This window comes from Vigna radiata, chromosome 5 (genome assembly GCF_000741045.1).
Source record: "Vigna radiata var. radiata cultivar VC1973A chromosome 5, Vradiata_ver6, whole genome shotgun sequence".
In the NCBI taxonomy this organism is placed as follows: domain Eukaryota; kingdom Viridiplantae; phylum Streptophyta; class Magnoliopsida; order Fabales; family Fabaceae; genus Vigna; species Vigna radiata.
Window position 1 is genome coordinate 11,019,537 of NC_028355.1, and position 25,141 is coordinate 11,044,677.

The 25,141-nt window shown below is 33.9% G+C and overlaps 1 protein-coding gene across 3 annotated transcripts in view; it reads left to right on the top strand.

Moving 5' to 3' along the window:
- The window catches only part of LOC106761866 (callose synthase 10), a 61,925-nt gene that overhangs the window by 23,299 nt on the left and 13,485 nt on the right, over positions 1–25,141 (top strand). For all 3 annotated transcript variants that reach the window (XM_014645446.2, XM_022780604.1, XM_022780605.1), the window contains 25 exons: positions 2,428–2,556; positions 3,120–3,196; positions 3,268–3,355; positions 3,459–3,551; positions 4,172–4,274; positions 4,359–4,482; positions 5,603–5,792; positions 5,891–5,943; positions 6,473–6,533; positions 7,462–7,543; positions 8,039–8,088; positions 13,568–13,654; positions 15,064–15,149; positions 15,660–15,687; positions 16,760–16,857; positions 17,263–17,344; positions 17,449–17,615; positions 18,427–18,547; positions 19,120–19,214; positions 20,392–20,482; positions 20,556–20,716; positions 20,816–20,925; positions 21,058–21,192; positions 21,276–21,344; positions 21,448–21,619. In XM_014645446.2, the coding sequence (XP_014500932.1) occupies positions 2,428–2,556; positions 3,120–3,196; positions 3,268–3,355; positions 3,459–3,551; positions 4,172–4,274; positions 4,359–4,482; positions 5,603–5,792; positions 5,891–5,943; positions 6,473–6,533; positions 7,462–7,543; positions 8,039–8,088; positions 13,568–13,654; positions 15,064–15,149; positions 15,660–15,687; positions 16,760–16,857; positions 17,263–17,344; positions 17,449–17,615; positions 18,427–18,547; positions 19,120–19,214; positions 20,392–20,482; positions 20,556–20,716; positions 20,816–20,925; positions 21,058–21,192; positions 21,276–21,344; positions 21,448–21,619 (2,552 nt within the window). The remainder of the gene's footprint in view (positions 1–2,427; positions 2,557–3,119; positions 3,197–3,267; positions 3,356–3,458; positions 3,552–4,171; positions 4,275–4,358; positions 4,483–5,602; positions 5,793–5,890; positions 5,944–6,472; positions 6,534–7,461; positions 7,544–8,038; positions 8,089–13,567; positions 13,655–15,063; positions 15,150–15,659; positions 15,688–16,759; positions 16,858–17,262; positions 17,345–17,448; positions 17,616–18,426; positions 18,548–19,119; positions 19,215–20,391; positions 20,483–20,555; positions 20,717–20,815; positions 20,926–21,057; positions 21,193–21,275; positions 21,345–21,447; positions 21,620–25,141) is intronic.

The following is a 25,141-nucleotide window of genomic DNA, read 5'->3' on the forward strand; positions in this document are numbered from 1 at the left end:
GGGGGACGGTTAGTTGTCTTTAGTAGAGGGGAGCCATTCTTGGTTTCTCGGAGGAGCTTGGCTCTGGGCAGTGAGATATTCATATCTTACTGATTTTCTTGTTTTGCAGAGAATAAAAACACTCATATTCAGTCTTCATTTGATTTCTTTCTGTGCTTTTAAAAAAAATCCTTATCAGTATGTTTGATTATTTTCGCTACTAACCTTGCTTTGTGTGTTTCCATTGCCTCACTAGCCTTATATTACATAGAAAGCCAACCTTATAATGTAAGGTTGGTACCTACTTACATACTATAATTTGACCATATATCTATTTGATGTGGGATTTTTGACACACCCTTTCATGTCCAATGGCATTGCACTATATGCTTGGATAAATCGGTGAATGAATATTTATCATTCTCAACTTGCATGTGAGATCATGAAGTCACTTAGTGGGAAGACCTTTTGTAAACAAATCTGCTAGCTGAAGCCCAGATGGGACGTAGGAAGTAGTGATATGGCCACTATCTAGTTTCTTTGTTAAAATGCCGATCTATCTCTTTGTGTTTGGTTCTTTCATGCTTAACTAGATTGTGAGCAATGCTGATAGCTACTTATTATCATAATACATGGTAGCAAGTTCTTCACATGCCACTTTAAGATCATTTAGAATAACCTTTAGCAATAACAATTCACACACCCCTTGTGCTATAATAATGTGACTTTGAGCATAACTCAACTCTACAAAATAGACTTGTACGGTTAAAGTTGTTTTTATTGTTGTTGAAAGTCAATTATGGTGGCATCATGGCAGAAATTAGAGTTGGATTTCCAGCTTGCTACCACGACATGGCAGTGGCTATTCAGGTTCTCATTGCGGCTGCTTTTTGCATCATGAAAATGTAGGAGGCAGATGTGCGGCGACACATGTGAGAACTATTCTACAGTAGCATGAGAGAAACCCTAGTGTGCAGCGGTGCGTGAGATAAACTCTAAAGTGCAACAACCCATGAGAGAAATTGTTAGGAGACTGAGAGTGTATCAAAGGAGAAAGAAACATTAAATAGCCTAACTGTCTTGACAGTTGGGACAGGCGAGAAGTGGGTTTGTATAAATAGACTTTATATAGATGTTTAGAGGACTTTTGACCAAATATAGTTCTAACATGAATTGTTAATCCTGTGAGGGAGGAGGTTAGACTCTCATTGTTCATTGTACATTGTATTCTTGTTGTTGATAATACAAGAAGAGGTTATTCAGTCATTCTGGTGTGTTAGTTTTGTTGCGATAGTGTGGGCTTATTTGGGTTTCTTGATCAGAAACCTATTAGAAATCTATTGGGCTATTGCTTCATACACCCCCATTAATTTCTACCTAGACCCCACAAATTTGGAATTTCAACTCTTTTCTCTTGATCTTTTGTTGGGTTATCAGCCTAAATTATCATTTTCTTAAAAGTTTGACCATACTCGACCCAGTAAAAACATTACAAGTTAACCTAATATCTATCGACATTACAACAACATTTTTATTCAGTGTTGCCACTTGCCACTGCTGGCACTATTGTTGCCACCCCTGGCCATCACACACATCCTCTTGCCATTGTCGCTCGCCACCACTGGCCATCCTGCTCTAGCTGCCACTAAGACTATTACCATTATATATTTGTTTTTTTTTTTAATTATCTATATGCATATATCATGTTTCTTTTGAGTGCATTGTTTCCACCATAATCCGTTAGAGCTATGACTTAGAGCCTATCTTAGAGAGATTTGTTTTTGTTAGACATATCATTCTACCTACTATCGGGCTGCTATCGAACCATCCATTAATGTCTAGTCCTACGCATAAGTTGTATATACCTCGACGTGAGGAGAATATGTTAGAAGTTTCACAACGACTAGAGATAAGGTCAATTAAGAGTATATATGTGGGTGAAAACCTCAACTTACAAAAGGAATTTGTGGGGTTAAATTAGACTTAAAGTCCACTTAACATGTATGAAAAAATTTCTTCGTTTTGTAATTAGTGGTAGTGTCTAACTTATAAAAATTTAAGCTACTAATAGGTAAGTGTTACTTGTACCCTCTTGAAAAAAAAGGGTTGTTATTTTCAAAGCTCCTTATTTTTAAAACCTTTTATTAAAATATTTAAATAAATCGACACTGTGATCTACCTGTTAAAATTAAATTGTATATTTTGAATTGAAAGGGTTAGACACAAGAAGATTGTTAGTCTCTTGTTCTTATCTTCCTTTTATGGAAGTATTCCTGATCAGTGATCACTTTTTTTCTGATGAATATGTATTGTGTTGCTCTGTGCTTTGATTTTACTGAGGTTATTCGCATTTTCATAATATTAAATATTTTAGGTGGATGAAGTTTAGTTATAAACATTTCAAAACACTTTTAATGCTAAATTTTTTATCCATGATTTTTTATATAGATGGCCAAAGAGTTGGATGCTATTTTGGATCATCCAGAAGCTGCACCTGCAGTCAGCTGTGTAACTGATGACGGTTCTGCAAAGTTCCTTGAGAAAATAATTTGTCCCATATATGACACGCTAGCTGCAGTGAGTTGCTTTATTCACTCTCTTATTATAATGCAATTTTATGTTCCAAATCTTATTATGCATTACGGTTCAAATTTATTTTTCATTTATTTGTTGGTTTTGCTTTGGTACAAGACTTCAAATTGAGATGTTCCTGGTATTCTTTATTAGAGAAATGTGGGCAACCTTATTAGGTTGGAAGTTATATGCTTCTTGTTACGGACCATTATTATAATGATAAAAAGAGATGCAAAAATACGATGGTACTGGAAAATTGTATGTTATTTGCAATTGGAAATTACAAAAGGTGGAGACCTACAATTGCCTAGAGTGTAGCTCCTCTATCGGGAAATCAGATCATAACCCTCTCAACCCTTTTCCCCTCTTTTTAATGAGACTAAATAATAAAAATATTCTCCTCTGGCTAACAATTACCGCACTACTCATGCTAACTCTATTTTTGTAACAACCTTCCCTATCGCTGGTGTAAAATCCGTAGGAATTGTTATGGCTATATACATTTTTTTTATTTCTTTTTATGTATTCCATCACTTGGCACCGACACCCCCTAAAATCTTATGCAGGAAGCTAGTAGAAACAACAATGGGAAAGCTGCACATTCAGCATGGAGGAATTATGATGACTTCAATGAATACTTTTGGTTAGCCACTTTGATACTGCATAATGTTTTTCCTTTTAGGCGGACTTATTCTAATTAGCAATAATATGTAGGTCACCTGCTTGTTTTGAATTAAATTGGCCAATGAGACCTGATTCTCCATTCTTGCGGAAACCTACACCTTCAAAAAGGTCAAAAAGGGTTAGTTATAACTTCTTTTCTAATGTTATTTTTATTGATTTTTCTTCATAATTATGATGTTTGTATTATTTCTTTTCTTGTATGCTCAATGTTTCGTTTCCAGACTGGTAAAAGCAGTTTTGTTGAGCATAGGACATTTCTTCACCTGTATCGAAGCTTTCATCGACTTTGGATCTTCTTGGCACTAATGTTTCAGGTTCCTTTTTTGTCATCCATAGTTGTTACTCTGAAGTTTGAACTCTGATTATGGATTTAGGAAGTACCATCACCTTTTTGGATGTGTGTATATGTCCAATTCTTTTTGGATGTTTTTAACACTTTTAGGACACAACACTTGACATACTTTTGACACATGCCCACCACCTCAACCATGTTGCAATTAAGTTTTTTCTTGTCCTTTTTTACTTAGACGTTTTGACGCATCTTGCACATCTCACGACATGGCTTGAACATGACTTAATAGACCAAGTCAACACCTATTAATGAATAAAGACTGCTACCGTAAAGAAATTAAATAAAAGAAATGAAATAATCAACTTTTTTATGAGTATTGCTTAACACAATATTTTGAGGTTCATTTTTTTTGGGACTAAAATAAATGGTGGTAATGCTGTTGCATCACAATGCTAATTGCTGTCCGAATTATTTTACCTTATTTTCTCATTGTTAATATGAATGGAATCTCTGCATTGCCAAATAAAAGCAATGATACTGTTAATAGCTGCTTGGAAGACTGTTTTAGTTTGAAAACTCCAGCCTCCATTTAGCAAACAAAACAGATTTAGTTGGGTTGTGTCTAATTCCTGTTTTATGCAGGCTTTGACTATCATTGCTTTCAATCATGGACATATCGATGTGGATACTTTTAAAAAAATACTTAGCATTGGGCCATCATTTGCTATCATGAATTTTTCCAAAAGTAAGATGTTTCTGTTTCTGCAGTTAGTACTTTTTAAAATGGCTAGTGTTTCTTAAAATATTAGTGTTATGTTATGATGAATAGGTTTCTTAGATGTGTTACTTACATTTGGGGCATACACGACTGCAAGGGGGATGGCTGTATCAAGACTAGTGATAAGGTTTTTTTGGGGTGGCTTGACTTCTGTTGCTGTAACATATCTTTACCTGTGAGTTTCTAATTCTCCCTTTACTATTTTGTCATGTAATTAACAGAGTTATCTTGTGGGAATGAGCAGGTTGAGCTGTCCAGCATTGTTTATGAGGCAGTGATTGCATGAATTGTTGATGCTGATATTTAAAGAATTACTATACTTTGTCATACGCGTTTTTAGTGAAAAACAACAACCAAGATATAATATAAATGCAAACGACGCAGACTACTTTTATTGTTAGGACTAAAATCTTGTTTACATGCTTGAGTGTGCTAAATAATACTCAATAGCAGAATTCATATATGCACAGATACACACACAACACAATTTGAATGTACAAAACTTGGAATGGAACGAATAAGCTAATGCGTGGTCCTCTCAATGCCTTTGTCTAGATGTCTGTTAGTTGATTGTTTGAGCTGATGGATTCAATCATGAAAAATACTGGATTAGTACTACTTAAAATACTTGATTAGAGGCTGTGAATGACAACTTGGTTGTCATAATACTTGAATAAATGAGATGAAGCAAAACAATTTATATTTTCCTTAGACTGTTACACTTTTACTGATGTATTTATAGAATACAAAGAAGGGGCAAGATGCTTGCCTAAAACCCTAACCTTAAAGTTTGAAACATATACATTGAATTCTTGATCCCTTTAGACATTTAGTCAGAATGTTTGCAAGTTGTTCATTAGAGTTGACAATCTAATTAATAAGTGCCAACGTAATGCAACTGTAATGGCCGAGTTAGACACACATTGGAAGTATTACAGAATAAAGGGAGCTTCAGTCTCTGGACTGCAGGTAATGCATGACAGATACAATCATGCTCTAATATTGGGGTATTTATCTATTTTTATAGTTGATTGAAATACAACTTTAGATAATGAACTATTGGCTTCAAAACATTTTAACTTCGGGTACTGAAATTGCATGATGTAACTGCATGAACCACCATACCCTGATGTGGCTGCCTTACCAAATTTGCTCTCAGACTATCTGGAGCAATGAGGCGGTTTCCTGTCCTGCCTCCGTACCTAGGTGGCTATATCAACTGCAATTAACAAACCTGGTAATTTGGAGTACATCTCAGCTATGTTAATATTCGTCATAATTTTTCTTAATTGCAGGAAAGTTTTGCAAGAGAGAAATAGTCGTAACACTGATAATTCATTCTATTTCCGGATATACCTTCTTGTTCTTGGTGTTTATGCTGCAGTACGACTATGCTTTGCACTGTTGCTCAAATTTCCAGCTTGTCATGCACTTTCAGAAATGTCTGATCAGTCATTCTTTCAGTTTTTCAAATGGATTTATCAAGTGGGTTATTTTACTATTTACTTTTAACTTATTTATTTTTGATTTATTTCTGTTATGTTATGACTTGGTATTGACACCTTTTTGATGACATAATTCAGGAACGATATTATGTTGGACGTGGTCTTTATGAGGGAATAAGTGATTACTGCAGGTAGGTTTTCTTTCTGAAAATGAAATCTTGTGAAAAACAGTTACTAATAAGATGCGACACCTATTTAATTGTTTATTTCTGGGTTTGTAACTTCAATGCATTGAGCCTTCAAAAAATCTTTCTAAAAGAACACGTGAACTACTGCTCTTGAAGCTTGTCAATTATGCATTTTGTTATTGTGACCATTAGCAGAGTGTTGATGACTTATATTGGTTGTTATTTACATTTTTTTTGCATTTATTACTGATTGTTATTGGATATAATTACATCTTTGTGTCTTTTTCATATTATGTATATCAGTAGTTCAGTTTGCTATTCCTTTCAGGCACTGTTTGCCACTAGTTGAGTTAGGGTTATTTGGAACTTAGCTGCTCTACCTCTTTATCTATAAGTACTGTGTAGAAGCTACATGTACAAGCTGAGATAATTTTACAAAATACGTGTTTCACCTTTTTTGTTGTCAGCAGTGCTGCTTCTGTGATATTGATTTTTCAACTGTTATTTCACTCATCTGTTTTAAGTGCCGCAGGTATGTGGCCTTTTGGTTGGTGGTACTTGCCTGCAAATTCACTTTTGCTTACTTTCTCCAGGCATGTCATATGTTCCTACTATTTTATAATTCAAATTTATTTCCTTTGTACGAATGTACACATGAAAAATAAACATGATCTCATTTTATTCATAACTACAAGATAAAGATATGATAATTGCAATAAACTTATTTTTGTTAGTGGACACATTTAATAACCTTTCTAGTAAATAAATATTCTATTTTTTCACTATATAGTGAAAAATACATTTTTTTTTTATTTATAAAGATATTGATGTAATTTTGGTAATAAAATACCAATATCAGGAGCAGAGAAAACTGGAGAGGGCAATTAATTCATTTTTTTCTTTTCACTTTACTTGATTTTGACTTTCTTTATATTATTAAGAGTTTGAAAATTTAAAATAAATAAATTATAAAGTACAACTGACAAGAAGGTTAAACATGTTCAAAACATAACTTGGTGAATTGTGTTATTATGAATGTTATTTAGTGAACCGTTAAAATGATAATAAAGTTGTTTTTTCCTTAATTTAATTAATTTAACTTTATAAAATTGATTTTTTTTATTATGTATTGTACTGCTTTATTATATTGTGAAAGTTAAATTTAATATTTTCTATAAATATTTTTTTTTCTGAATTTTAATTTTCTAATTTTTTAATTAAATACATTTTTCATTTATTGGATATGCTATTAATTCGTTTTATAACTTAAGAAAATCTAATTTTCTACTATTGTTTTATTTTATTTCCATATATTGTATAATTGTAAAGTAGAATAAAAGTGAAAACTGGGCAATTTGACAGCAATTGCCGTATAATGAAATGCCCCTTTTCATTTGATAGGGGTAAAATCTCAGGAATATAAGTATGTAAATAACCTCTTATTTGTATAGTAAATTGTATGTGTAAAAAATAAAAATGTCATTACTAATTGTCATGTATTTCTAATTCCTAATATTACAGATTAAACCTCTTGTTGAACCTACCAATATTATTGTTGATCTTCCGTCCTTGACTTACTCATGGCATGATTTCATCTCAAAGAGTAAGTATATTGTGTTATTATTTGATTTTGGTTTAGGGGGTTAATTTTAATGCATTGGTCTTTTCTGGACAGCATTTTTTTATATTAAAGATCACTATGAACCTTGTCAGCCTAGTGTGTTATAAATTTTTAAATGTATTTTTTGTCTAATAAACCTTTACAATTTGATTTGATTCTTTTAAATTATAGATTAATTGATTAAAAAATGAAATGGAAGGTTGGTGGAACTGGAATCTTTTAGGTGATAGAGCAAATTTCTACTATTATAGATGGTAACGTAACTGGAATATGAAGATATTTTTCTATGTATGGTCCTCTTCTGTCTAAAAGAAGACATCATTCTTAATGTATGTTGAAGGTGTATTTCTCACTATTAAATATTCTTAGTGTCCTTGATCGTTAATTTTATCTCGGTTAATTTCTTTGCCCGTATTATAAGTGATATAATATACAGAAATATGTCTTTTTAACCGATTTGTGATTTTAAATTTGCAGACAATAACAATGCCTTGACTATTGTTAGCTTGTGGGCTCCTGTTGTGGCTGTGAGTTTTCTTTTTTCTTCATTTGTGTCAATATGAGCAAACTGGTACTTGATCATGCTATAATTGATTTTGAGATTGGTTTATGTTTGCATTATACAAAATGTGTCCAATTTTTGGTCCTAATTATAATAAGCACGTCTTTGAGATGTTTTAGTTGTTAATTGTCTTTTATACGTGTTGAAAGTCTCATATCGACTATTGATAAGATCAATTTAAAGTATATAAGTGGGTGTAACTCTTATCTTACAAGCCGATTTTATGAGATTGAGTTAGACTTAAAGTTCACATTTTCTCATTATATTAGAGCCTATACTAGCAAAATTTGTTGTTTGTTGGACATATTGTTCCACCCACGTTATTCTCAGTCGTTTTTGGACCATTCATTAATGTTTAGTTCCGTGTCTGAAATGCATATTGACTAGTGACAAGACCAGTTTAAAGTATATAAGTGGATCTAAACCTCACTTTATAAATCAATTTTGTAAGGTTGAGTTAGGCTTAAAGTCCACTTCTTCATGATATCAATATTTTATTGTGAACCTAATTAATGAGTTGTCCACTAATTCCATATGCTCTTAGATGCATTTATTAGCCTATAAACAACGTAAGTCATATCCACTAGTCTAAAGAAAATCACCTCTTTATTATGTTAGTGTCATGAAATATTACCACAACTAAAATAAATGAAAGATCTGGATTTTCAACACTTGTGAATGTACATAAATATGAGTCCTATTAAAAGACTCTGAAAGAATGGATTCCACAAAACATGCACAACCCAATTACAAAGCCAAATATAAAGACTGAAATAAATATTAGTATACTATGGTTATTTTGTATTGTACAGCTGTAGGTTCTATTGTAGTGTATCTGTTTTATTTTCTTGTCCAGCTGTGAAGTGTAAAATAGCTCAGTTACTGACATGTATAAATATGTAACTGAAACATGCTTCAATGTGATGTTAATAAAATACATTCAGTTCATTCTCTCTGTTTTTTCTGTTCACCTTGTTCATGATTAAACAACAGCTACAAACTAACATAACCATCTAAGAATTGTAAAATGACTGATTCTGAAACTGTAATGTAATTTTATATTGTACAGAATATTCAACACTTAGACAAGACTAATACCCCCTCAAACTCAACGTGAGGGATGTGAAATAAAATCCTGAACTGAGTTGAGTGAAGAAACTGAAAGCCTGTAGTAGCGGCTTGGTAAGAGAATCAACCAACTGGTCTAGACTGGGAATGTGATAAGCTTCAAGCTGGTAAGACAAGACTTGATCTCGAACACAAAAAATCGATTTCCATATTTTTCGTTCTGGAGTAAAAGGCAAAACAAAGTGGAGAAGGAAATACACAATTTCTTTTCAAAAGAGTTTGAGTCCGTAATATTTCAGTAGAAGCTTGAGCCAGACTCCAGTATTCAAGATTGGTACCCAAAAAAATAGCCTAGTCAGAGTGGATTACTGATCATCAATATCAAAAACCCGACCCATATTACACATAGGAAGTACCATTAAGATATCATAAAATCCTTTTAAGAGTGCAGTGTGCATCCAACTGATTAGCCATAAGCTGACAAAGCTGCTTATTTACATCATAGCTAATATAAGGGTGTTAGAATTTGAAGAAAGACATGAATTTGAATACAAGAATGTTTAATCTTTCGAGAGTTGTAATGTACTGAAAATAAGTCCAGTATATTGGCACTTGAATAATTACACACTTTTATGTTCTTTCCATACCAGAACAAATATATAGAAGAAAAAAAGACTGTTAAGAGCAATTAACATCAGTTACAGAATAGTTACCTACAGTTACAAACTTGCATAACCAAATAATTTAAAATAAAAGGTACGAAAGAGTAATAAAGTGACAGTTACAAACTTGCATAACCAAATAATTTAAAATAAAAGGTACAAACAGTAATAAAGTGGCACGACCAGTACAAGGTTTATTAAAAGCGAAATCTATCTAATATATAACACTAATACACTAATCCTTTCCTGTCGAGCCTGGCAGTGCATCACAACCATGCTCTGGTAGTGATCACCTATTGAGATTGCCTCTTCATCTGCTTTCTGGATTTGTCCTCATTGATCCGATCGGACTCCTTTGGTGTTTTAGGGTTTTTCTCTCTCTTCATCCATGGCGTCTTTCACTGCCCATTCCACTTCCGATATCTCTTTTGTCATCAATGTGTTTGAACCGCTAGTCTTTACTAACTATGCAAATGTGGCCTCGTCCATTGATAAGTTGGATGACACTAATCATGCAACTTGGGTGTCAGACAATAAACTTTCGCTTGAGAATCAAGTATCTTGATCATCTTATTCAAAAAGTGATTGATATTGCTCAGTTAGGTATTGTTCTCAAGAATGCCATTCAATCTTCTTGAAAACAAATGTTTTGTGCCTACAATATCGGTTCAGAAGTCTGAAACAAGTCAAATTATTATACACCAACAATACCTAACGTCTTTATGGTGTTTGTCATGATCTTTTCAATGTTGTTACTCCTCAAAATCAAGACTCTGGCTGATTATTTGGGTAAGATTCATGCTCTTTTTCATGAATTTAGCAAGTTATTACCTCATACTTCTACTACCTTAGAAATAGAGCAACAATAAATGTTTTTCATTGTATTAGCTTTACACTGATAAATATTTCTATGTCCATGATTAGATTTTGGGTTCCCTTGTTATACCCAATTTTACTTTTACTTGTTCCACCCTTTTCCATGTGCCAAGTAAACCTATCAATGATACACCTGTTTTTGCCAAGTATACACTTCAACATGGTGATTGCAACTGCTCTTGCAAGCTAGGAAAATGTCATCACAAGTGTGACCATTGTGACAAGCTAGGCGACAAGATTGACAGGTGTTATACCTTACATAGTTGTCCTCCTCGCTTTGCTGTTGATGCTTCCTTTTCAAAATCATCTACTACGAATCCTCTTCCATTTGATACCGTCGATAAATTTGCTCTCTTCAATGAATTTCTTAAATGGTGTGAGGATCGTAAGCCCTCTAGTTCCAGTGCATCTGTTGCACACACAGGTACATTGTTTGTTAGTACTCAATCTTCGTCTATTGGTCCTTAGGTTCTTGACTTAGAAGCCACAGATCACATTACTAGTAAAAAAGTTTTGTTGGGACCATTATCCTTTTTTCTTCTTTTATCCATTGATAATGGTTTTTAGGTTCCTGAATCTCCTTTTAACGTATTATCCATTAGTCGTCTAACTCGTTCTCTTAGATTGTGTTATTTCTTTAATCAGAACTTCTGAATGTGAGTCTCATGGTCTATATCATCTCTGTTCTTCTACACATATTGGCACAAGTATGGAGTCTCCATCTCTCTTTCATGCTGAACTAGGTCATCCTTTTTTGGCCAAATTGCAACAACTTGTTCCTAGTTTGTCCAAGTTGTCTAGTTTGGTGTGTAAGTCATTTCAATTTGAGAAACATAGTCATAGTACCTTCCCTAGTAGTGTCTCCCAACATGGTTATCTCCTTTTGCTTTAGTTTTGTCAGACTTTGGAGTGTTAATTGTGTTAAATCTAATTTAGGTTTTCAATATTTTGTTACTTTTATTGATGATTATTCCAATCATACTTGATTATATTTTTAATGAAAAATCGTTTTGGTTTATTTTATATCTTTAAAACCTCTTATAATTAAATTAAAACTTAGTTTGATGTTTTTATTCAAACTTTGCGAAATGATAATGACCATGAATATCTTCCAAATTCTTTTATACAAATTTATCGATTGGATTATAGTGACACTTTTTCTCTAGTGGCAAAGTTGATTTCCGTTCGTTTATTTCTAGCCATGACTGCTCTTCAACAATGACCTCTTTGTCAATTGGTGTCGAAAATGCTTTCTTCAATGCAGATTTGTAGGAAGAAATTTTTATGGAGCATCCTCTCGGAGTTTAGAAATCTTTATATGGCCTAAAACAATATCTTAGGGCTTGGTTTAGAATTTTTAGTAGCATTGTTCGATAATTTGGCATGACTCAAAGTAAGGCAGATCAGGTCTTTTTGCAGTCACTCAAATGTTGGATGTGTCTATTTGATAATATAGGTTGATTACATTGTTCTTACATGTAGTGACCACCGTGACATCTCCCATATGACACAACACCTTTTCCATCATTTAAGATTACATATTTCTTGGGTATCGTGGTAGCACAATCTAATGATGGTATTGTTATATCTCAAAGGAAGTATACATTAGATATTTTAGAGGAAATTGGTTGATGAATTCAAAATCTGTTTACACACCCATGGATCCTAATACCAAACTTCTACCAAATCAGGGGGAGTCTATTTTAAATCTTGAGAAATATAGAATATGGTTAGGAAATAAATTACTTTACAATTACTCGTCCTGACATATCCTTTCTAGTCAGTGTGGTGAGTCAATTTCTCAATTCCCCATGTGAAGATCATTGGAATGTAGTCATCCGTATATTGAAGTACATTAAAGGATCTCCTGGAAAAAGTTTGTTATATGGTTCCAATAAGCATACAAAAGTTGCTTTTATTCTGATGCTGATCGGGAAAGATCTAATTTTTAAAGAAGATCTACTTCTGGGTATTGTGTCTCCAATTAGTGGTGACTTGATTTCTTGGAAGAGTAAGAAACAATGTTTTGTGGCAAGATCAAGTGCAAAAACAAAATATAGAACTATGGCCTCAACCACTTATGAACTTGTTTGGCTTAAACAATTGTTTAGAGAGTACAATTTGGAGATGTCTCTTAAATGATGCTTATATGTGACAATCAGGCAGCTCTTCATGTTAATTTTAATCCTGTGCTTAATGAGACCAAATACATTAAAATTGACTGTCATTTCATTCGAGAGAAGATTGTATCTAGAGACTTTAAAAATGAGTTCGTTAACTCAGATGATCAGTTAGCAGATATTTAAAGAGGATCGTGAATTGATTTTATTTGGAATAAGTTTAGTACATATGATTTATATGCATCAGCTTGAGAAGGAGTGTTAAATATATTGTAGTTTATGTTAATTAGGAAAACATGGCCTCTATTGTTATTTAGGGAAACATAGACATTTGATATTGTTATATTTTTTGTAACAATATCTTCTATTTAACCATATTTATGTTTGGTTGCCATATATACTTGTATCATTCTTCATTATCAATATATTACCATACGTGTATTGTAGACACAAGGGAAATTAACCCTATACATAGTTTTTCTCTATATTCAACATATCTCATAATAACATGTTAGAAATTGGAATTTTTTAGGAGGTAAAAGTTTCTCTAGTGTTTATTTTTCCAAGTAGCCTTAATACTTGATGCTATGTATTCTAAATTATCTCCTCAGGAGATTGTGATCTTAGGAGCTAACAGCTATGATTTTCCTATAATTGTTTACTTTCTGTTTTCGTGCATATATGTCTATGACCTTGCTAATGCACTCTCATTTTACAGATTTATCTCATGGATATTCTGATTTTTTACACTGTCATGTCAGCGATTGTTGGTGGTGTGATTGGTGCACGGGCTCGGCTAGGCGAGGTATTTGAGTTCTAAATTGACATCATTTTCTGGATTTAACTTGTTTTATTTCAATCTTTCAATGTGTTTGGAACAAGCCTGGAAAAGGTCACTTAACTCATTTGATGTATTGAAATCTGAATTCTTTGTTGAAAGTCTCTTAAAATCTCCCTACTTTAAATTTTCATATTTTCTTACGTTTTCTTTCATAATCTTCAATTACATTGATCTTAGTGGACTCCAATGATCCTTTGCTTGAAAACTTTTACAAGAGGTATCCAATTTCCAATGAAAAGAAATATTTACTTTTGGATCATTTCATTTTTATGTTTTACTTAGGCGCAGTCCTATGCTAGGCCTTGTGGGAAATATAAGTAAAGGTAGAAGAGGTGTTAGAAAAGTTGCTTACCAAGAAAGGGACTGAATTGGTTAAGCTTAAAATAAGATTTTGGTTTGTGAAAACTTGCTGATTAACAAATTAAAACATGTAGCTTTGGATCTTTAGCTATCTTTTTTGTCTACTATGCACTCAAGCCATACTCTTAGAAAGTTGGTTTAGGCCTAATTATGTCAGGTTTGCATAAGGTTGGGGTCATCCTGTCAACTGAAGTGTGCTCCAATGATTATGGGGTTAGAAGTCTTACATTGATTAGAGATAAAACCAAATTATAGTATATAAGTGAGTGAAAATCTCAGATTACAAACTAGTTTTGTGGAGTTGAGTTGGAAGCTCTGTTTCCGTTGCAACGGTAGCCATCATCATTGCTATCTGACCATCGTGGCTGTCAATGTAGTCAATTGGGTTCCTTGATAAGGCAAAAAGGTGCACCCAACTCCGGTGAACACAACACTGGAAATCGCTCTGGAAAAGAAGTCGCCACCGTCGCCAATGTGTGTAGTCCACATGCTTAGTTCTAGCAAGACCCATGGGTCGGTGACATCCCGTTTGGCCTAGATTTGAGTAGATCTGAGTTTTAAGTTCTGACTTCGGGTGAACATATTTTTGATAGTGTTTGTAAACTTTTAATTTGATTTAAGACTTAATCAAAATTTCTTTTTAGGTGATAGCTTCTATTTTAATTCTTAGTAAAAGGTTTGCCTACTTGTTAGCTTCTGATGACCTCTATTCTAAACTGGACTTGAACTTAAATTTCTTCGGCATAAAATACAGACTTTGGCTTCATGAAAACCCAAAACAGAAAGTTTGTTCTTTTATATGCTACAGATAGTGAAGAATTGAGAGATGTACTCAGTTAATAGGTGAAACTTTGACTAGATGAAAATTTTGGATGACGTGTGTTATCTTTTACTTTTCCTTTAAGGATTTGTCATAGTCTACATCTTTTGGAAGGAGCTATTTTCTTCTTCTTTTTTTATTCATGGATTTTCTGTTCTTACTGAAAACATTTATTATTAATGACTTATTGCAGATTCGTTCAATTGAAATGGTGCATAAGCGTTTTGAAAGTTTCCCTGGGGCCTTTGTAAAAAATTTGGTGTCACCACAAATAAAAAGGTGGGTTTTCTATGAAAGCGAGTAGTTATGATTATCTTAGTTCTGTATCTATTCTTAATCTACTTGCTGGCTTGATGATATGGATCTCGTGGGTTGTATAAGTTAGTTGTTAGGGAATCTGATTTGTCTTTCTTATTTGAACACTGTTCAGGTGGTGTAGGTATTTCTAGTAAGAGCTTCTTTGATATTTTACTATGTTTGGGGCTATATATTTTTTTTTTCAAGGACAATTTGTCACCTCCTTTTGTTGGTCTTCTGCAAGGGGAGATTTGAAAGCGTACATTCTATAAAGTGGCATTACTTTAAATTTTTTGAGGGAGAGCACTTAGCACACCTGAAAATTATATAAATAAAATAATAAATATGTTTTAGTTGTACAAGAGTAAAACGCAACACTAAACTGTTTTCTTTCTATTCTTTTGGATGATACAACTATTTCTGACATTAATTATTACAACGATTTCTGACATAGGATGTCTTATTCCTTGCATGTGTATGTTCTTTTTTCAGGATTCCCTTGAGCGGACAATCAACCCAGGTATTATGGTTTTATTAGAATAGGCCCTCAATAGGCTTCATTAAATAATGTTGTCTATTTTTAATTAATCTGAAGTTGGTATGCATCGTCTAAACTTTGTTTGTTGCTATTTGGGTTGGCCATTGTCATAATTTACCCTACAACCTGTAGATCTAGGGTGTATCTTTGAGCAACTACCAACCCTAGTGGTCCTGAAGGTTAAATCTGTGTCGCATGCAGTCACACATAATTTCCGTCTAAGTTGCTAGACGCTTGGGAGCGATGTTATGCCTCTTCTAAACAGAGGACTAGAGTGGCATTGTTATATGAAGCGAAAGAAAGTACTCAAATCTTCTGGTATTATGATGCTCATTGGGTAGTTTTTCCTATGGAGAGACGCTCTACTATAGGATATTCTATTTTTGTTGGTGAAAAAATTATTTCTTGAGAAAGTAAGGAACAAACTATAGTTGCCTGATTAACTATTGAAGCTTGTTATAGGTTAATGTTGTCTCTAACTTATGAACCAGTGTGGGTAGTATGATTCCTTACGAGATTCAGCAAAGAAGATGTATTGTAATAACTAAGTTGTTCTCTACATTGTTTCCAATCCCATGTTCCATGAGAGGACTAAACATATAGTTATCGATTGTCATTTCATTCGAGAGAAATTGTTGTGCGAAGAAATTTATATTGACTTTGTTGGATTCAATTATGAACTTGGAGATATGTTAACAAAATCATTGATAGGACATTGGATTGAATTTACTTGTTTCAAGTTCCGTGCATACAATTTTTATGTTCTAATTTGAGAGGGAGTGTTCGAATAGGCCTTACATAAGCTTTATTAAAGTTTTGTTTTGTGTGTACCTAGGACTCTAGGTATGACTTTATTGGTTTTTACCGTTCTCTCTCATTGTATCAGAGAACAACTACTATAATATAAATATGGGAACTTAAGAGAGGAATATTGAGCTATCTAAATAATATTGTTTGAATGTTTTACTTAATTTTGTTTTATTTTCTATTTATTTCTATCTCTTGGAATTTTTGACATTCAGTATGGCTAATGAATGTGGTTGATTTGGTGCAGGATTCTCAAGATTTGAACAAAACATATGCTGCTATGTTTGCTCCATTTTGGAATGAGATAATAAAAAGCCTGCGTGAGGAAGATTTTATTAGTAATAGGTTGGTCAAAGGAAACTTGATGCTTGACACTAGGTTATGAAGATAAACTGCATATTGAAGTTAATAGAATCAGTTAGTTAGATAAGTAACAGGGAATTATAGTGGAAGGATTTAATTCAGAATTAGAAAATGTGTAGAAGTGTGCACCCTTGTACTAAAATCCTTTGCTCTTTTTTCTGTTCAATTACATGCAATGGAATCCAAGTGATCATTGTTTTTTCAATGACTTTATGAGCTCGTATTGTTTTTTTTTTTTTTTTTTTTTTTTTTTTTTTTTTTTATCTCTGATAAAATACCTCTTCGTTTGTTAAAAATTGTGATATGCAGGCTTGCTGTCTCTTTGGGTTCCAAAATCTTGTCTAGCCAGTTATAGGTGGCTTATTTGTTTATTTTTTACTATTGCAGAGAAATGGACCTGCTTTCTATGCCTAGTAATGCAGGAAGTCTGAGATTAGTCCAATGGCCTCTGTTTCTTCTTAGCAGTAAGGTAGAACTTCTTATGGAATATGAATTACTTGGAATGGATAATGACGACTTGTATAGTGTACCAGGATTCCATGTATTAATCTGAGTTAATATCTTCATCTTCAGATCTTGTTGGCGATTGACTTGGCTTTAGACTGCAAAGATACTCAGGCAGATTTGTGGAACAGGATAAGTAGGGATGAATACATGGCCTATGCAGTGAAGGAATGCTATTACAGTGTTGAAAAAATATTATATTCATTAGTTGGCAACGACAATGAAGGAAGACTTTGGTATGAATTTCATTACTCATTCTCAGAAATTTTCACTATTCTGTTTGAAATATTTAAACCTTTTGATCATCAATGGGGAACCTTATTCCATTTGGACTATTCTTACAACATTAGTGAACTTTGTCCTGTTGTGAAAGAGAAGGTTTAGATGCAGTTCATGCAAACATTAGGAGGTTTTTTTATCCTCCAAATTGTTATTTTTTCTTGTGTCTGAATGAATTTTCCTTTTCTGTCCATAAACAGACAAGAATAAAATTTATTGGATGTTCTGTTTTCTTAAAGCAACTATGCAATAGCATCACTACGCTATCTGCAATCCCAACTAAATTGACATCGATATAGCATTAATTATCTGCAGCATACTTAGATTTTATCAAAAGAAAAAGAAAAACATATACATTACGCAGGGCCAAAAACAAACGCATCAACAAAAACTAAAGAAACCTATAAAAGATTGAAATTGAAGTTGGTAACGAAGTCTACTAAGGCTTAATGACTTTTTTTTTTTTTTTAATTTTGTGGTCTGCTATTTTGAAAAAAACATTAAATTTTTAGACATTAATTCCAGGGCAGTATGGATTAATTAATTACCTTAGTAATATAATTCATCTATCTGATCTAACACTATGTTAGGTTACCTTAATTTGCAATAGAAGATGCGATTCAGGCATCAAATTATATGATTAGGTTTTTCTGTTTCGGTAATATTTCTGAAAGTCAACTTCCAAATTTTCTTCTCTCTTTATCAGTGCATTACTTTCTGCTTTGCCTACATTGTATGTTTCATGAAAGATTATCAATATTTTGACAGGGTGGAAAGAATATTTCGTGAGATCAATAACAGTATTGTAGAGGGTTCACTTGTTTTAACCTTGTCTCTAAAGAAGCTTCCAGTTGTTTTATCAAGACTTACGGCATTGTCTGGACTCCTGGTAATTTGCCTGTTTACTACTACTTTTATTACTTTGATTTTGAACATTTTTGTCTCTGGACATATTGAATTAAATTTCTAACTCATGTTTCCATGAATTTAAGTTGGTCAACCATTTTTTTGGTTGCTTTTTTGTGAGAGTTTGACTAAATCTGTCATTATTTGTTGTGAAGATTTTAACTGGTTTCTTACCCAAGAAATGTAACCCGTGAGTTTGATTACTAGTTGAACAACCCCATTCACGTGTGTATTGAATGAAAAAACTTATTGCGAACAGAATGTTTACAAACAGAAAAAGAGTTGTAATTTTCTATTACATAAACTTTTACAACTGTTATTAAAAAACAAAAGAGAAAATCTTTAAAAGTCTGGAAAAAATCAAATTTAGTGGTATTTGAGGTGTTTGTTTGCTCTTTAATAAATTATTGTGTATGCTTTTATTGTGGTAAAATATTTTATCAACGAAATCATAGAACCATATAGACTATCCTATCATTTAGCTGTGTTTGATATAGATGCATTCTTAATATATATTTATTTGATGAGGATGCATTTTTCATATATTTATTTCAGATTCGAAATGATCCTGAACTTGCTAAAGGTGCTGCAAAAGCTGTACATGACCTGTACGAAGTTGTAACTCACGAACTGGTTTCTTCAGATTTAAGGTATATGCTTGCATAAGTATGATATGCATGCTCTGCTTAGTCTAGTATCATTTTGGGGGGAAATTAGCAATTTTTTACTTGTTTTGATTTTGTCCTATCCTTGTTTTATTCAATTCAGTCTTGTAATTAGAGGAAATATCTTCTGAATTAAAGAAGATATCTATAGAATCTTCCTAATTAGAGAAAATAGATATGCAATCTTCTAGATTATTTTGTTTTCCTATTTCCCTATTTTAGAAGATTAGATTGTTACAAATAGAGCAAAGGAGAATGTAATTATATGACTGAGAATAATAAAATCATTCTTATTTTCAACTAGTTTTCTACCATTCTTTCTTATTTGTTTCCGTATTTCCCTATTGTAGAAGATTAGATTGTTACAAATAGAGCAAAGGAGAATGTAATTGATATGACTGAGAATAATAAAATCATTCTTATTTTCAACTAGTCTTCTACCATTCTTTCTTACAGCAATTGTCCTTCTACTGTAACAATGTTAGATCTTATTGTTAAGTCGAAAGTCCTCTTCTTTCTCTAACTGAAAACTAGGTCAGTTCATCAAAACACGAGGATGGAGGTTAAAGTTGGCCAAAGCCAAATTTTGAAAACACTTTTTTTTTATGTAACTTCATCGTCTAAAACCAGAGGTTCAAGTCTGAACATCAAAATTCCTTTTTCCATATATTTAATGCTTACATTTTTTGTCCCTTATTTTGACTTATATTATTGAGATTGATTGTGCTTTGCTCTAGATACTGGATTGCAATCAACATATCAACATGTTGTAACTGATTCATTTAGAAAACTAAGAAAATGAATTGGATTGTTCATTGAAACCATGCTTTTTCTGCCATTTTGCTCTGAATAATATACCCGTACATTATGAAAATAGTTGATCGAATTAGCTGGTGCTTCCTCTTGTCTAGTATACAACCTTTACGTAAAGTTATGGCTTACTGTTCGAGGATCAGATGTGTGAATATGTCCCAGTTTGCTGTTACCAAAAACACAATTTCCGAAGAGGTTCTTGCTAACTAATGTGAGAAACACAACAATAAAAGGACAGCAATGATATGAAGAAGTTAGCCGATGAAATTGATACCAAGCTTTAACTTAGATGATGAGAATAGTAATTCTGTCCCTTATTTCTGAATTTGTGAACTTCTTAATTTTCCAGGGAGAATCTTGATACATGGAACCTTTTAGCCAGAGCTAGGGATGAGAGACGACTTTTTTCTAGGATAATTTGGCCTAATGATCCAGAAATTGTAAGTTCCTTGAATTTGCATTGAATTCATTCTTTTAAATCTAAATACATTAAAGTAATTTTTCTGGTTGTAGAAAGAGCTTGTGAAGCGGTTGCATCTTCTTCTTACAGTAAAGGATTCAGCTGCAAATATTCCAAAAAATCTTGAAGCCAGGAGAAGATTAGAGTTTTTCACAAATTCATTATTTATGGATATGCCTTCAGCAAAGCCTGTTAGTGAAATGTTGCCGTTCAGGTATACGCATGTGTATCTATAAGGTTTGCAGTGAATTTTCTTTTACTTCTTTCTTGTCCTCCCTAATCACCTTTTCCGTTTGTTTTTTATTTCATATAGTGTTTTCACTCCATACTATAGCGAAACTGTGCTTTACGGGACTTCCGAATTGCAAAAGGAGAACGAAGATGGAATATCTACTCTTTTCTATCTTCAAAAGATATTTCCAGGTAATGTGTCTTGTCCTTGTATCCTCTCGCCTCACAAAGAATGAACATATGTCAAAGTTCAGAACACTTGTTAGGCCGTAGCTATCATGAATCATGTTATTATGGGATTGAGTTTGAATAATTGTATTGTAGATGAATGGGAAAACTTTCTTGAAAGAATTGGTCGAGGAGCATCCACTGGGGATGCAGAACTTCAAGAAAGTTCCAGTGATGCCTTGGAACTTCGTTTTTGGGCTTCTTATCGAGGGCAGACTCTTGCTAGGACAGGTCAGAAATTCCTAGAGTCTCTTATTTATTTTCTTTTCTGTTTTCGTAAGACATAAGTTGAGGCATGATTACTGTATTTCCAGTGCGTGGTATGATGTACTATAGGAGGGCTTTAATGCTGCAGAGTTTTCTGGAGAGCAGATCACTAGGAGGTATTTGAATATGGATATATTCTGGACTGCAGTATGTTATTCTGATTTTGGTTTTGATGAAGTCTGACATAGATATTTTTCTGGAAATCTATTGTATCAACAGTGGACAATTATCCTCAAAACAACTTCATTACAAGTCAAGATTTTGAATTATCTCGTGAATCACGGGCACAAGCAGATTTGAAGTTTACTTATGTTGTATCATGCCAAATTTATGGTCTACAAAAGCAGCGGAAGGCAGCAGAGGCTGCAGATATTGCTTTATTGTTACAGAGGTATCAATTTTTGTGCTCACTTTTTCCAAGTGCTAATCAAGTAAATACTCTCAGAATATGAATGTATGTTATTTACGGGATTGCATGCTGTGTACCTCTTCCTGTGTTTTGAGGAAGCATTGGACCACTGAACTTCTTAATTTGTTTGCTTAAGAATTTTATTATTTTATAGTGGAAGTTGTTCTAATTTGGAAGGATATTACTGAAAGGTTATCTCATAGGGTTCATATTTTATCTAAGTGGTATGAACTTTATGTGGAATCACTATCACTGAAATTTTATTTGTTCTTGTCCTTGAGGTATTAGCATTGATAATTGTAGCCTCTGACTCTATAGACACTCCATTGTAGTCTTTGATCTGCATAATAAGAACATAATTTGTTCACAGAACCATAGAGAATGAATCCTATACATTTTCTTTATCTTGTCCAGCAGCAGCTTAGTGTTTTCATCTTGTATAGCAGTACTATAGCATTGCGTGAGATAGTGTTGCAGTAATAAAAATGTGTGAGATTAACTTTTCTATAGTAGTCAATAGCGCTTGTAGAGGTTAGTGTTGCACTTTAAAGTGAAGTTTCTATTGCGAGAGATTTGAGTGCGTTGTAATTTGATATAATATCTCTAGAATCTTCCTAATTAAGGAAATAGATACATAAACTTTTATTTTATTTTATTTTTCTTAGTTTTCTTAGTTTTTCTATTTTTCTTTTTAGGAGAACTAGATTACTACAAATAGAGGGTATGAGAATGTATTTTTTTATCATTGAGAATAATAAAATAAGTCTTATTTTTTACTTGGTATCAAGAGCTTCTAATCTTGGGGCTCCGTTCCGTTGCATAGTCGCGTTGCCGCCATTGTCTGACCGTCGTCGCTGCCGCCATCGCTGGTTGGGGTCATTGATAGGGCAGAAAGGCGTGCCCAACTCCGACGACCACAACGTCAGAAGTCGCTCCGTGAGAGGAGCCGCCACATGCCTCCACCGTCGCCAGTGTGTGTAGCCCACATGCCCACCTCCGGCGAGACCCACTCGTCGCTGTCGTCACAGAAATGGTCGCCAAAGACTCCTTAATCTGTTCCTAGGGTCGGTGACGACCCGTTTGGCCTCTATTTGAGTAGATATGAGTTTTAAGTTCTGTTTTTTTTTTCTCAGTATGACCCACTTGCCGTTGCCGCCACAGACAGAGTCGTCGGAGCCTCCTGAGTCTTTTCCTAGGGTTTTTGATGACCCTTTTGACCTTTTCTTGAGTAGATTTGAGCTTTTATGTTCTGCTCTTTTTTTCTCGGTGTGACCCATACGCCGTTGTCGTCTTGGAGACTCCTGGTTGCGTTCTACGGGATGTCTGAAGTAAAATTATTCCTTTGAAAGCAGTGGATGAATCAAATTAGTAAACGCTTTGGATCATGTACTCTGTCAATAAAAGGTAAGATTTGCCTCAATATTGTTGATCAAGACAAAAAATCTACTTCTGGGTATTGTGTATTTCTTGGAGATAGTCTGGTAACATGGAGAAGCAAAAAGCAAGATAGAGTATCCTGTTCTAGTGCAGAAGCGAGATTTCAAGCCCTTGCTCAAGGAATGTATGAAGGACTCTGGATGAAAATCATTTTGGATGATCTTAAGGTCAAAGTGGAGAACTCGGTGCAACTACACTGTGACAATAAGTCTGCTATGAGCATAGCCCATAATCCAGTACAGCATGACAGAACCAAACACATTGAAATTGACAGACATTTCATNNAAGATAATCTTGACAGAGNCTTTGTGATTACAACTCATGTTCCTACAGAACTTCAAATAGCAGATATTTTTACAGAAGGGCTTCCTTAGGATAGATTTCAAGTTCTTGTAGGCAAGTTGGGAATGATTGATATTCATTTACCAACTTGAGGGGGAGTGTTGTAATTTGAGATAATATCTTTAGAATCTTCCTAATTAGAGGAAATAAATACATAATCTTTTATTTTATTTTATTTTTCTTAGTTTGCCTAGTTTTCCTATTTCCCTTTTTAGGAGAACTAGATTATTACAAATAGAGGGTATGAGAATGTATTTTTTATCATTGAGAATAATAAAATAAGTCTTATTTTCTATTGAGTGACAACATGATCATGTTCTATAGAGCATTTGGTCTTTTTTGTTTTTTTTTTTGGTTTTATTATATCGTTTGAAAAGGAACACTTTTGTGCCCGTGCTCAAGCCACGCAAGAGGAAAAGAGATGAACCTTCTCCATGTAACCTTGTAGTGCATTCCATCTTTATTTCTATTAGAAATCCTACATCATCTAGAAGTAAGGTAAAGTTACGGTGTAGAAGTGGGTGTAAATCTCACCTTACAAATAAGGTTTGAGGTTGAGTTTGGCTTAAGGTTTACTTCTTAAAATGGTATCAAGCGATTAGAGACCTATCCCGGTGAGATTGTTGTCTATTAAGTCTATCGTGTCATCAACTATCAGACAACCCATTAATATCTATTTCCACTCTCGATATGTATATTTCCTTGGTGTGCGGGAAATGTGTTGGAGATCTCACATTGACTAAGGATAAGACAAAGAAGTTATAGCATATTTGTACTTGTATACTTGACCTTACAAACTAATTTTGTAAGGTTGAATTAGGCTTAGAGAGAACTATGTTCCATCAATAAGATAACTGTTAGGAATAAAAGAGAGTAAGTTAGACACGTGTGAAACATGTGTAGTATGTTATAGTTTGTTAGAGGAGAGAGTATAAATAGTAACCCAAATAGGGAGGGAGGGGTATCAAATATTTTGTCCCTTTTGGGTAGAGATTGGATCGTTGTTCCAGTGGAGGAAGGGAGGCTTCCTTGGGTGGGGATACTCACTTGTTATTTCTCTTCATCTATACTTTACATAATAATACAGTTTATATTCATACAATTGCTTCTTTCTGTTGAGAGTGTGTGAGTGGATTTCCATCTGTTACGGTCCTTGAGGAAAGGAACCTAACAGATTTGGTCCGACCTACAGGATCAATATTGGGGGAGAGAAGAGCTAGCGAGGAGAAACGGTAGCGAAGAAGAATGGAGGAAAAATTAAACGCGCGAGTAGGAAGAATGGAGGAAAGAATGATGGCGATAGAGTCGACAATGGAAGAAGTGACAGCAGAGGTGCGAGCGATAAGCGATAACTCGCGAGTTCCGACAACGCTCCAGGAACCGAGATCGGAGCTCCGAAGGAAGACGTAATTTCGTTAATGTTGGACGCAGGCCACGACCGCCGAAAAACTCGACGGAGGAATCGGGAGAAGACAGAGGAGAAGTTCGACGCAGTCGGAGGAAGCTCGTTGAACTACCTACGTTTGAAGGTGCGGATCCCATGGGCTGGATCGCAAAGGCAGAGAATATCTTCCAACGCCAGAGTGCGACGGAGAAGGAGAAGATGAAGTTCGTCTATAGATGCATGGAGGGAGGTTTAGCGAGCTTCTGGTTCTTCTTCTTGCGGAAGAAAACCACGTATCCGACGTGGAAGAAGTTCACCGATGATCTAATGCGGAGGTTTGG